This window comes from Heptranchias perlo, chromosome 9 (genome assembly GCF_035084215.1).
Source record: "Heptranchias perlo isolate sHepPer1 chromosome 9, sHepPer1.hap1, whole genome shotgun sequence".
NCBI classification, from domain to species: Eukaryota; Metazoa; Chordata; class Chondrichthyes; order Hexanchiformes; family Hexanchidae; genus Heptranchias; species Heptranchias perlo.
The window spans coordinates 15,200,540-15,213,885 of NC_090333.1; the positions used below are offsets into that span (position 1 = coordinate 15,200,540).

The 13,346-nt window shown below is 44.2% G+C and overlaps 2 protein-coding genes across 11 annotated transcripts in view; one reads left to right on the plus strand and one right to left on the minus strand.

Moving 5' to 3' along the window:
* The window catches only part of LOC137325142 (kynurenine--oxoglutarate transaminase 3-like), an 88,977-nt gene that overhangs the window by 70,793 nt on the left and 4,838 nt on the right, over positions 1–13,346 (minus strand). For 5 of the 10 annotated variants that reach the window (XR_010963825.1, XR_010963824.1, XM_067989900.1 and 2 more), the window contains exons 1-2: positions 4,136–4,240; positions 369–517 (exon numbers count right to left, since the gene is read on the minus strand). Coding sequence is in view for 3 of the 10 variants with exons in the window: in XM_067989892.1 (XP_067845993.1) it covers positions 369–438 (70 nt within the window). In the remaining 7 variants the exon portion in view is untranslated. Of the gene's footprint in view, positions 1–368; positions 518–4,135; positions 4,241–9,599; positions 9,709–13,346 lie in introns of those variants that run through there. The other 5 variants (XM_067989901.1, XM_067989894.1, XM_067989897.1 and 2 more) reach the window with 3 other exon arrangements.
* LOC137325141 (volume-regulated anion channel subunit LRRC8B-like) overlaps positions 1–13,346 on the plus strand; it is a 97,988-nt gene that overhangs the window by 35,525 nt on the left and 49,117 nt on the right. The window lies entirely within an intron of this gene.

Sequence of the window (13,346 nt, forward strand, 5' to 3'; positions counted from 1 at the left end):
CACCCCAAGCACTATCCAGGGCTCTCTGCTGGAAAATGCCATTGCATACACATCCGAAGACGACAAAACCAGGCTGAATTATAATGGTCAAAAACATGCTAATAGAGATTATAGGGGTGATTCTGTGCTCCTACGTTCCCCAGTGGAGAGCTGCACTCTCAGAATATAGAGCTACAATAATCTTCCCTTACGTCTCCCCTCAAACGTGAAGAACAGTCATTTGGATGAGATCTCGAAAGGTTGTCTGCAACGGAGAAACTGTACCCTAGTGTGATCAGTAAAGCTTTACTTTTCAAATTTTAAAACATTATTTAATTTTATTTATATAATGTGTTCTGAGCAGTCCAAGTGGCCATAATTTTATTTACCTGTAACTATCGTACCTGAGACCCGGCGAACGGAGAGGAGAGTTCCAGTCTCTGAATACTGGGTTGGCATCCAATGGGATACTCGTGTCCGATGGGAGCGGTGTGGCAATCCCCAATCACGGTTCTCCTGGTAGAGTCAGGTTAATGACCTGTGCACGTAAAAAGCAACTTTATCATGAAAACAACCCAAAGCACTATCTGCTGGATGCAAAAGCAGCGGAAGAAATGGGTTTGCTAATGTGAAGTTAGAGAAGAGAAGAAAAAGAAGATGGCATTTGAGAGTGAACAGAAAACAAGAACTGGCAGAAAAAGGATCAACTTAAAGGAGGGAAGGACTGGAGCTTTATTCACCACCTATCATAACTCGATAATTATAAACCAGTGTTTCTACACTAAATCGACCCCAATTACAATCGATGGGGATCTATTTGGAAGAGAGCGTGTCCCGTCAATCCATTCAGAGCACCAGTTTCCACAAATCAAAGAATTGCATAAGGTGTATGTAACACTCTGATTCCTAATTATAGACAATTGCGACGATGGTGCTCCCATGGCAGTGTTAGGTAAGGAATCCTTTCATTTTTCCTTGAAGCACAGGCTACTACGTACTGTGTTATGAGGTAATTAACCTGCAAATTCCTGCTGAAGGTAACTATATCTATTGGATCGTTCCAAATTGATTCAGCCTTAATGTACCTTTTTGTCTGCGACGTAGGAAGAGGAAGAAGGGAATGGAAAAGTTGGGAAGGCCAATGGTGGACATTAGAAAGGCTAGTATATTGAACTTATAAAGGTGGGATGGGTGGCAAGGTGGTGCAATGTGTTCAAACAACAAAGCATTGTGCATGGACTGTACAATGTCAGCTGTGGCTCAGTGATAGCACTCTTGCCTCTGACTCAGAAGGATATGGGTTCATATCCCACTCCAGAGACTTGAGTGCATAATCTAGGCTGACACTTCAGTGCAGTACTGAGGGAGTGCTGCACTGTCGGAGTTTCCGTCTTTTGGATGAGATGTTAAACAGGGCAGTCGAGGCCTCTGTCAGGTGGATGTAAAAGATCCCATGGCACTATTTTGAAGAATAGTAGGTGTGTTCTTTTGTTGTCCTGGCCAATATTTATCTCTCAACCGACACCACTTAAAAAAAAATCTGATTACCTGGTCATTGTTGTTTGTGGGACCTTGCTGAGCGCAAATTGGCTGCCGCGTTTCCTACATTACAACAGTGAGTGCACTTCAAAGTACTTCATTGGCTGCAAAGCACTTTGGGACATCCTGAAAGGCACTATACAAATGCAAGCCTTTCTTATACTAAATAGCATGTAGTGTATTCATTGCATCTGAGGTTTTTTTACACCATAATTACACCTAAAAAAAAAGACAACATACCAGGGTCCTTGAAGGCAAGGTTCTCCTCATTTATATAGTCGCAGGAGAAAAATTGGAGGCCTTTCTCATCTACGGCAGACTTTTTGTTCTTTGGAGGGGTAGAATGGTCCCAGTTTTACGTCTAACGTATCTGCAGAATGCCTTCAGTAGACTTAATATTACTCAAATATTTCTAGTATGCTTTCATGTTTTTTGTAGTTGCAAATATGGAATGTAAACAATTTCAAAACTCTCTCCTTGCCTTAGCAGAATTGATCTGTGGTCCCCACCATTGCTGACCTCTGACCATCCCCTTCTGCTACCATTACACCCCAACTGTCTCCTGTAAACATTGGTTTCTGCACTGATTTAGACATTCTCTGCTTATGTCTTTATTGGGGCGAGGGCTCTGATTTTTGGCTTGTCATGAGATTTAGCTTTCATTATGGGATAGTTTGGTTACATACGAATTAAGAGCAGGAATAGGCCATTTGGCCCCGCGAACCTGCTCTGCCATTTGATAAGATCATAGCTGATCTGATTGTGACCTCAACCCTACTTTCCCGTCTACCTACTATAACCTTTGACTCCCTTGTTAATCAGGAGTCTATCTAACTCAGCCTTAAAAATATTCAATGACCCTGCCTCCACTGCTCTCTGGGGAAGGGAGTTCCACAAAGGTTCACTTAACCTGTCTATATCCCTTTGCAGATTGTTCTCTGTCAGTGGAGCTTATTCACTGTGGTAAAATCTTCAGTGGATGAAACATAGGATGGATAAACCTGATAAAAGAGGACCTTTCCTCCGCACTACCTGGAGAGTAATTCCCAGTATGTGGGTACAGTAGGTTAGTGATTTATGGTACTGGACTTGTACTCCAGAGGTCTTAAGTTCAATTCTCATCACGGCAAGTTGTGAAATTGATTTAAATAAATCTGGTAATTTGAGGGCTAGCATCATAAAAGCTGCTGCATTGTTGTAAAAATCCAACTGCTTCCTAATATACTTCAGGAAAATAAACTGCCACTCCTACCCGGTCTGACACGTGATTCCAGTCCCACAGTATGCGGTTGACTCTTTGATGTCAGGGCATCTAATGCTGCTTTGCCAGCATTGTCTACTTCTCAAGAACAAATATTAGATAGAATTTACAGCACAGAAACAGGCCATTTGGCCCAACTGGTGTTTATACTCCACACAAGCTTCCTCCCACTCTACTTCATCTAACCCTATCAGCATATCCTTCTATTCCTTTCTCCCTCATGTACTTAACATTCTCATCCTTGTTTTCAAATCCCTCCATGGCCTCGCCCCTCCCTATCACCGTAATCTCCTCCAGCCCTACAACCCTCCGAGATCTCTGCGCTCCTCCAATTCTTGCCTCTTGCACATCCCCGATTTTAATTGCTCCACCATTGCTGGCCACCCCTTCAGCTGCCTAGACCTTAAGCTCTGGAATTCCCTCCCTAAACCTCTCTGCCTCTCTCTCTCTCTCCTCCTTTTTAGGACACTCCTTAACACCTACCTCTTTGACCAAGCTTTTGATCACCTGTCCTAATATCTCTTTATGTGGCTCGATGTGAAATTTTGTTTGAAAATCGCTCCTGTGAAGCGCCTTGGGACATCTTACTATGTTAAAGGCGCTATATAAATGCAAGTTCTTGTTCCCTTTAAATGCATCTATGCTATTTATATTTTTTTAAAAAAGAACAAATAAAAAAAAATTATTATGAGAAGTAATTCTGCAAGGCTGTCATGGAACCTCACTAAATGGGAGTGCGGGTTGCAGAATTAGCCTTGTTATGTTAGAGCCCTATCTCTGACCTGCATACCCCATCCGCTGAGGCTGTGCCTCATTGAATTTACCCACTAATAGATGATTAGCTTTTACAACACTCATGCAGCAGATGGCAGCACCAGTCACTATTTGAATTCAAACACTTATCACTGCAAGTAACTGCGTGATGCATTGTGGTGCGATTTTTTTTTAAAAAGGTCATATTTACTCAAAGCTGTTGATGCAATCATATTGACACTACAGTTGCAAGTCCACATTAGCTTGGAGAGCAAAAACATTTTAGTTCCTGCATAAATTGAAAATCGTGAGGTTTGAATCAATCTGACAAGCGAGCAATCTCTCGGTAAAACTTATCTTCGGTATTTTCTGTGTATGTGACATTAGGAACAGAGTCACGTAAATTATCCGATTCAGTCCTTAAACTAAATGAACCACTGCAGTCTCTGTGTCTGTTAACCCCTATGGTACAGGTTTTTTCTTGTGTGTGGAATCTAGCTGATATGAGGAACAGTAATGAAAAATATTGGGGTAGAAATTGCTCAGAGCAGTGAACCAACTGTGCTCGCCGCTCCATAGATTTATACTAACCCACTAACTTACCATGGTCTTTTCTTCGATTAGGAAGTGGAGAAGAGCCTAGCGTCAGTTCAGGCCAAGCTAGGACCCATGGGAGAAGAGGATAGAGCACTCCCCTCGACCAATCAGATCACAGCATTTTTGACAGCTGATCGCTCTTGCCCCCTCAACCAATCAGATCGCAGCATTTTTGACAGCTGATTCTGCAGGAAGTTGTTTAAATCAATCATTTTGAATCAATGTAAAAAAAGTTAGACAGCCGGAGGGGGGGGGGGGGGGGGACAAAAGGGTAAGAAATAATTTAAATAAATTAATGGGACAGAAAGGAAAAGAACATTTTTAATGACCAAAAACTATTAAAATAAGGAGTAATGAGACTCCACATTTTTTTAAAAGTTAATTTTTAGTTGTTTGGCAGTCATTAAGACTTACCATGCTGCAAAAACTTAGTTTAGACCTGTTTTTTGTTTTAAGCATACCTGTTTGGTGGTGTAATTAGTTACTTTCCAGCTGGGCAGATGAGCAAGTTGGCACTTTTTCAATGATTTCTCTGATTGCAGCGTGCGAGGTCCCTTTAATTCAAAGCGGCCATATCACCGGCAAACCAGTAGGAGCAAGTTCTAGATTTCCGCGTTTCACTGCCCATGTGCGAAAGCCAGAACTTGCTCCTTGATTTCGCCACGAACAACGGAGAGCGCTGTTGAACTCATTGTTATTTCCCAAGCGACTTCTGCCCCATTAACTTGAATGCCATATACACTGAAGACTTTACTATTCATTATTGATTTCATACTCAAAAATCCTTTTGTTGAGTTTGCCTTCAGAGTTCAGGTGTCATCAGTAATGCCTGTTGCCTAGCAATTCCATGGTTGAACCTTTGGCCTAAATCTTGTTGCACAGTATGCTTTATTACTAAGATCAGAAACAGACCTGAAGAGGTTCAGCTTGGTTAATACACTGCCATCGTCTTTCCAGGAATAGTGTTCCCATAAGTGCCAGTAGATAAGAATATCTGTCCTCTCCTTTCAATCGATCCATTATTAAAGGCATTATATAAATGTAAGTTGTATTGATGGTGGAATGGACAAAAATGTGGCAGATGAAAATCAACATCAGTAAGTGTGAGCTGGTACATTTTGTTTTTTAAAAAAAATTAATTATTGTACTTTGAATCAAGAAAGGCTGATATTTGTAGAATATTTTACTGTTCTTATTACTACTTTGAGATTCTCTCCTCATACATCCTCCTTGCTCCCCTTATCCTTTTCTTAACCTCTGTCCTTATTTTCTTGTATTTTTTCTTATTTTTATCATCCCTACAGGCCCCATATGCCCTCCTCTTCAACTTTAGTTTGTTTCTAACCTCTATTTATCCACAGCATTCTGAAACTTGAAGTAATTTCCTTTTTTAAAAATGGTGTATATTTATTCCCCAACTTTGAAATCTCTTTCTAAAAAAAATACATAAATAAATCCCATTGTTGATCTACAGTCCTGTGAACCAATTTCTCTTTTCACCTTAGTTCGCTCACTCGTCATCTTTCTAAAATCTGCCCTATTCCAATTAGGTGCCTTTGTTTTTATACCAATTTTTTTCCCCTGATGTGTCAGATTGTTTCCAAGTCCATCTTGAGTTCAAGTCATCTCAGTTGGGAATACTTCTTGCAGATGTGTTTGCCCAAGTTAACACCAAGGGCCATAGATTGGGCTGTGTAGTGCCCTTTGTGTAGGCGCTATGCGGCCTCCCAAGGAGCCAAAATGGTGTCCGGAATCCGCGCGCATACTTCTAGCGTGACATGTGCGGACACCATCTTGGTAAAGGAGTTTGCGCACGTGCAGATGATGAACGTCAACACCATGTAAAGTAGGGAGAATATGCGGTAAATCAGTGTGCAACGCTGATTTAAAGGGACAGATGCGATTTTGGAACTCAACGCTGTTAACCATGTAAAGCTTAACAGGTTGTAGATGGCCTGGAGGACCCCACACCATTGCTATTTAAAGGAATCATGCAGGTTAGTTGCTGAATTATTGCTTCTGGCTACTAGTACAATTGTACATGTTTCTTGAAGCTTCTTATACTTGGAGGAAGTTGCAGTATTATATAGAGTGGTCTGGCAGGTCCTGCATTACTGTTGGTGGCATTTAAAACTGTGTGCTGAACAAGGTTTCTGCCAACCATGGGTGGCCTGCTAGGGCTCCCGCTGGGCATTGAACACAACTGAGAGCATAGTCGGAGTCGTCCAACAAGGGCCTTAAGGGAACAATTCTCTTACTCAACCTGAGCGAAGATCAGTGCATCTGATGGCTGCAGTTCACCAAAGAGGTTGTTAGAGATATGTCAACTGCTGCAGCCTCACAGCAGGGCGAGGACAGCATTGCCTGTGGCTGTCAAGGTAACTGTGGCACTGAACTTTTACGGCTCTGGATCCTTTCAGGCCTCTGCTGGCGATATGTGCAACATCTCGCAGTTTGCAGTGCACTGCTGCATAAGGGAAATCACGGAGGCACTGTACGAGCTATGCAACAGGTTCATAACGTTCCCTCTTAACAGAGAGAAGCAGAATGGGGGAGCGTGAGGGTTTGCTCACATTGCAGGCTTCCCCATGGTGCAGGGTACCATTGACTGCACACATATAGCCATGTGTGCACCACATCTCAACTCTGCCATCTTCATGAACAGAAAGGGGTTCCACTCCTCAATGTGCAGTTGGTGTGCGACCGCACACAGCACATCATGCAGGTCAATGCCCGCTACCCTGGCAGCAGTCACGATTCCTTCATTCTGCAGCAGTCCAACGTCACACCATCTTTCAACCAGCAAGTCAAAGGCTGGCTACTGGGCTATCAGCTCATGACGTGGCTCATGACACCGGTCAGTAACACGCACACGTGCAGAGCAGGCATACAATGAGAGCCATGCAGCCACTCGGAATGTCATCGAGCACACCGTAGGCCTCCTAAAGCAACGCTTCCGCTGCCTGGACCATTCTGGTGGAGCCCTGCAGTACCCCGCAGAGCGTCATTGTATGCTGCACAACCTAGTCATTGAGAGGACAGCCCTTGGCACCGCCTATCCAGCAAGACCCTGAGCCAGAGGAGGAAGATGCAGGGAGACAACAAGGTGCACAGGCCCTGTCTGCCAGGGCTCTGCGTGCTCTCCTTATTAATGAGCGATATCAATAACCTCAACAACACCTCCCAAGTCAACAACAGTCCTACAATCTGCACCTGTCCTCTCCCACATAACTATCCAATCATTGTGCTTATGATTACACATTGCTTCCTCCCGCAGCTCATCACAAATAAAAACCACCACCAACTGCGACTATAAGTACAAATTTATAAACTGACACATGAAGTCATGTATACAACATTAGACTATTCACCCTTGTGTATTCCCTTAGTGCCTGTCGTTTGTCTGCCTTTTCCTTTCCTTGTGCTCATACGAGGTGTATCCCCAGTGGCTGGAGCATGGGTGGTGGGGGGCTGCTGGCCTTCAATGGAGGAGCTTGCAGATGGCCGTGGAGGACAACCTCGAGCAGCTCTGGGACAGGGGGGCCCGGCTTCAAACTGCACCATCTTGGCCTGGGCTGCAGTGGTGCAAGAAAAATCTAATGGCTGGACCTGCGAGACAGCATGCACCAATGTTCTCGGTTAACGCACTGGAAGCCTTGGTGGATGCATGGAGGGCCATCCTGTATCTGCACGGTGGCACGAGGTCCTCCAGACACCAGCTGTGGAGGCAGTGGGAGGAAGTGGCGCTGGAAGTGAATGCCAGGAGCATTGCACCACGCACGTGGGTGCAGTGCAGGAAAAAGTTCAATGATTTGACACGAGTGATCAAGGTGAGTGAATTCAAATGTCAAGTGGCACATCCTACCAATATTACCACTGCTCCATGCATGGCACCCCCCCGCCCCCGCCAAACACTGCCCATCCATACGCAATGCTGTACTTCGCATGTTGCATCTCACCATCACATAGTCCCACTCTTACAAGCCTCACACCAACAACTCACAGGTCACACACACTGGCAGCTATTCAACCATGACAGCCACATCACCCAAATAAATAAAAACTACCACCAACTGCGACTATAAGTACAAATTTATAAACTGACACATGAAGTCATGTATACAACATTAGACTATTCACCCTTGTGCATTCCCTTAGTGCCTGTCGTTCGTCTGCCTTTTCCTTTCCTAGTGCTCGTACGAGGTGTATCCCCAGCTGCAGCCCAGGCCAAGATGGTGCAGTTTGAAGCCGGGCCCCCCTGTCCCAGAGCTGCTCGAGGTTGTCCTCCACGGCCATCTGCAAGCTCCTCCATTGAAGGCCAGCAGCCCCCCACCACCCATGCTCCAGCCACTGGGGATACACCTCGTATGAGCACAAGGAAAGGAAAAGGCAGACAAACGACAGGCACTAAGGGAATACACAAGGGTGAATAGTCTAATGTTGTATACATGACTTCATGTGTCAGTTTATAAATTTGTACTTATAGTCGCAGTTGGTGGTGGTTTTTATTTGTGATGAGCTGCGGGAGGAAGCAATGTGTAATCATAAGCACAATGATTGGATAGTTATGTGGGAGAGGACAGGTGCAGATTGTAGGACTGTTGTTGACTTGGGAGGTGTTGTTGAGGTTATTGATATCGCTCATTAATAAGGAGAGCACGCAGAGCCCTGGCAGACAGGGCCTGTGCACCTTGTTGTCTCCCTGCATCTTCCTCCTCTGGCTCAGGGTCTTGCTGGATAGGCGGTGCCAAGGGCTGTCCTCTCAATGACTAGGTTGTGCAGCATACAATGACGCTCTGCGGGGTACTGCAGGGCTCCACTTCCCCTTTAAGAGGTGCAGGTTGCCTTTAAGTAGTGCTGGCCACGCCCCATATCAGGCCCCCTGCTGGTGCGTGCAGCCACTCAACAGCGCAGGGAGTGCTGGCTGCACAGAGCAATCGTGCAGATTTTCAGGCAGCACGAATCTCACGTGACCCCCGCACCTAGTTTCAGGGGTTAACCAATTTAACCCCCCTACTATTCAACCCCCTACCAATTTAACCCCCCTACCATTCTGCAGGAACCAGATGTTAATGTCTCTTCCTACGTTGCCATTCTTACTATAAATGCTAGTTAAGTTTATATTTTTATCAACTTAAATTTCAATTAAACTACACTGCCCTAAATTCCCACCCTAGTAAAATTTCCACTATGGACGTATTGTTCTCACTCTGTCGTAACTTCATTCCCTGACCTGCTCACCACTCAAAACTGATGTGATCCCACTACTATTTCTCTTCTCATACCCCTACCAAATTAGATCACAATCCAGTTTTAGCTGCTCAGCCAACCCAACTACACAGTAGATTAATTAACACCTAGCCAGTGATTAATCGGCTATCTGTTAACTGTTAATTCACTACAGTTGCACCAATCAGTTAAAGAGGGGGGAAAACACACACATACATAATGTTCCGAAGTACTTACTCACCACTTACTCTAATCACCACTGAATTCACACCTTAGTCAAATTCCTCCTTAGAAGTACTGTTCTGATCCAGTTCCCACCTCACTCTGTTACCAGCTCTGTGTGTTCCCAACTGCAGGATCAGAGGGAGAATGTACAGCAGTTAGATTTTTGAGAGATCTCGTCATGAAAAAGATTTCAAAGCAAAGGGTTAATTTCAAAGACTTGCATTTTTGGTGCTACTTGCAGGTTGCAGCTTTTATGAGCAGGATGTAAAAGGCTATTTTCAATCAGCGCGATACAATAAAGAATCCCCAAGGACCCTGTCATGGTGAACTATCACATCCATGTTGTCTTTCTAATTTAAGTGTTGCAGGCAGCTGACACTGAGATTGCTGACTTGTAGAGACAAGAGACACCAAAAATACCATCATATATGTCAACTGCAGTTCCACTATCATTACAGGATATCCAGGAAAATCTCCACTGCTATTATCAAACACAAAAGGTTGTCACCTTGATCTGCATGGTATGCACGCATAGGAGGCAGATCCTTATCGTGGAACAAAACGTTTCTGTATAATAAGAGTGGGATGTGGGTCACTGCAGTGTCTAAGAGTCTCTTTGTCATCATAAGTAAACGTAATCCTCGGGCCTGCCATAATGTTCCTTCTCCAACTGAGAGGGAGGAATTCGACTTGTGCCCAAAACGGGTGGCAAGTCAGCGAAGCAATTGCTCTGCATGCCGGCTTGAGGACCAAGCTAAATTCAGCATCTGGATATCATTTGAACAGAAGCGGCGAGCCGCGGGCGTTAAATGGGCATCTGGATGCAGTCGAGCCGGTTGGGGGTCTTGATAAATTCTGGCCAGCTTTGAAAGCGAGCCAGCCCGCAGGTAGATCCTGTGGGGCGAAACTGAGGGAGGCAAGCCCGGTCCAGCAACGGTCCATTGGATTTCTGGATTCTGGCCTCTTGCGCATTCCCGATTTTCATCGCTCCAGCATTGGCGGCCATGCCTTCAGCTGCCCAAGCCCATGCTCTGGAATTCCCTCCTTGGACCTCTCTACCTCTCTCTTTTCCCCCCTTTTTAAGACGCTCTTTAAAACCTACCTCTTTGGCCAAGCTTTTCGTCACCTGTCTTAATATCTCCTTATGTGGCTCGGTGTCAGATTTTGTTTGCTAACGCTCCTGTTGAAGCGCTTTGGGACATTTTACTACATTAAAGGCGCTATATAAATACAAGCTATTGTGGAACCAGGAGGAGCACTTCTGCTCCTTCTAGCTCCACAAAATTATAACTGTTATTTGAGCACCGACCAGTGGTGCTCAAGGCCTGGTACAACTAGGTGGGGTGCAAGCTCTGCCCATTTGTACCAGAATTTTGCACTGGAGTCCTACAACCGGCGAAGGATCCTGATTCGCATAGTGAAGCGGCCTTACGCCTGTTTCAGGCGGGCGGGCCACTCACCCATTTACAGACCTGCCTGAGTATAGCTTCAGGTGGACCTTGGGTGTTGACGGGGTGGTGGAGACGCCCCCACCGAATTTGCAACTCCTGGCCACCCGTTTTTATGACCTGAGTTAAATTTCGCCCCCTAAGTGTCATCTACTAGTACTATTTTTTTATTATTATTATGAAACCTTGGCAACCTAAAATAAGGACACTACCAAGGTTGAAAAGAGCGTGAAAGAATGCAAGGTAAATCACGAGATAGGGATTTGGTAATGTTTATAAGAAAAAGCAAAGAACAGGTCATGATTTCAAAGCTGTCAGCATATAGTGCAGAGCAAGAGCATATAGGCTAGTTGCCATATCTTAGAATTTTAGACCTTTTTTTAATGGTAACGGCTGTTGTGTTTTAAAACACCAAGTGATTTGTGCAGGTTTAAAAAGCCACAAGCTGCAACTACTGGGGCAAACAGTTTCTTTGTTAATGGCTCAAGCATTGAAGATGTGTATTAAAGCTAGATGAGCCCATTTGTGGAAAGTCATGGTTCACAAACTACTTCTAACTGAGATAATGAGAGTTAATTGACTCACCCCAGGATCATTAAGCCAGGATAACACCTATTATTTTTGAGAGTAGACAGTGGGGCAGTGAACATAGGAACAGGAGTAGGCCATTCAGCCCCTCGTGCCTGCTCCGCCATTTGATAAGATCATGGCTGATCTGTGATCTAACTCCATATACTTGCCTTTGGCCCATATCCCTTAATACCTTTGATTGCCAAAAAGCTATCTATCTCAGATTTAAAATTTAGCAATTGAGCTAGTATCAATTGCCGTTTGCGGAAGAGAGTTCCAAACTTCCACCACCCTTTGTGTGTAGAAATGTTCTCTAATCTCGCTCCTGAAAGGTCTGGCTCTAATTTTTAGACTGAGCCCACTTCTCCTAAAATCCCCAACCAGCGGAAATAGTTTCTCTCTATCCACCCTATCTGTTCCCCTTAATATCTTATAAACTTCGATCAGATCACCCCTTAACCTTCGAAACTCTAGAGAATACAACCCCAATTTGTGTAATCTCTCCTCGTAACTTAACCCTTGAAGTCCGGGTATCATTCTAGTAAACCTACGCTGCACTCCCTCCAAGGCCAATATGTCCTTCCGAAGGTGCGGTGCCAAGAACTGCTCACAGTACTCCAGGTGCGGTCTAACCAGGGTTTTGTATAGCTGCAGCATAACTTCTGCCCCCTTGTACTCTAGTCCTCTAGATATAAAGGCCAGCATTCCATTAGCCTTCTTGATTATTTTCTGCACCTGTTCATGACACTTCAATGATCTATGTACCTGAACCCCTAAGTCCCTTTGGACATCCACTGTTTTTAACTTTTTACCATTTAGAAAGTACCCTGTCCTATCCTTTTTTGATCCAAAGTGGATGACCTCACATTTGTCTACATTGAATTCCATTTGCCACAGTTTTGCCCATTCACCTAATCTATCAATATCGCTTTGTAATTTTATGTTTTCATCTACACTGCTTACAAAGCCACCAATCTTTGTGTCATTGGCAAACTTAGATATGAGACTTTCTATGCCTTCATCTAAGTTGTTAATAAATATTGTGAATAATTGAGGCCCCAAGACAGATCCCTGCGGGACTCCACTAGTCACATCCTGCCAATGTGAGTACCTACCCATTATCCCTACTCTCTGTCGCCTTTCGCTCAGCCAACTTCCTAACCAAGTCTGTAACTTTCCCTCGATTCCATGGGCTTCTATCTTAGCTAACAGTCTCTTATGTGGGACCTTATCATATGGCTTCTGGAAGTCCATATAAATAACATCCATTGACATTCCCCTGTCCACTACTTTAGTCACCTCTTCAAAAAATTCAATCAGGTTTGTCAGGCACGACCTACCTTTCACAAATCCATGCTGGCTCTCTCTGATTAACTGAAAATTCTCGAGGTGTTCAGTTACCCTATCCTTAATTATAGACTCCAGCATTTTCCCCACAACAGATGTTAGGCTAACTGGTCTATAATTCCCCGGTTTCCCTCTCTCTCCTTTCTTAAAAAGTGGAGTGACATGTGCAATTTTCCAATCTAGAGGGACAGTTCCTGAATCTAGAAAACTTCGAAAGATTATCGTTAGGGCATCCGCAATGTGCTCACCTACTTCCTTTAAAACCCTGGGATGGAAACCATCTGGTCCTGGGGATTTGTCACTCTTTAGTGCTATTATTTTCTTCATTACTGTTGCTTTACTTATGTTAATTTTATCGAGTCCCTGTCCCCGATTCAATATTAGTTTTCTTGGGATTT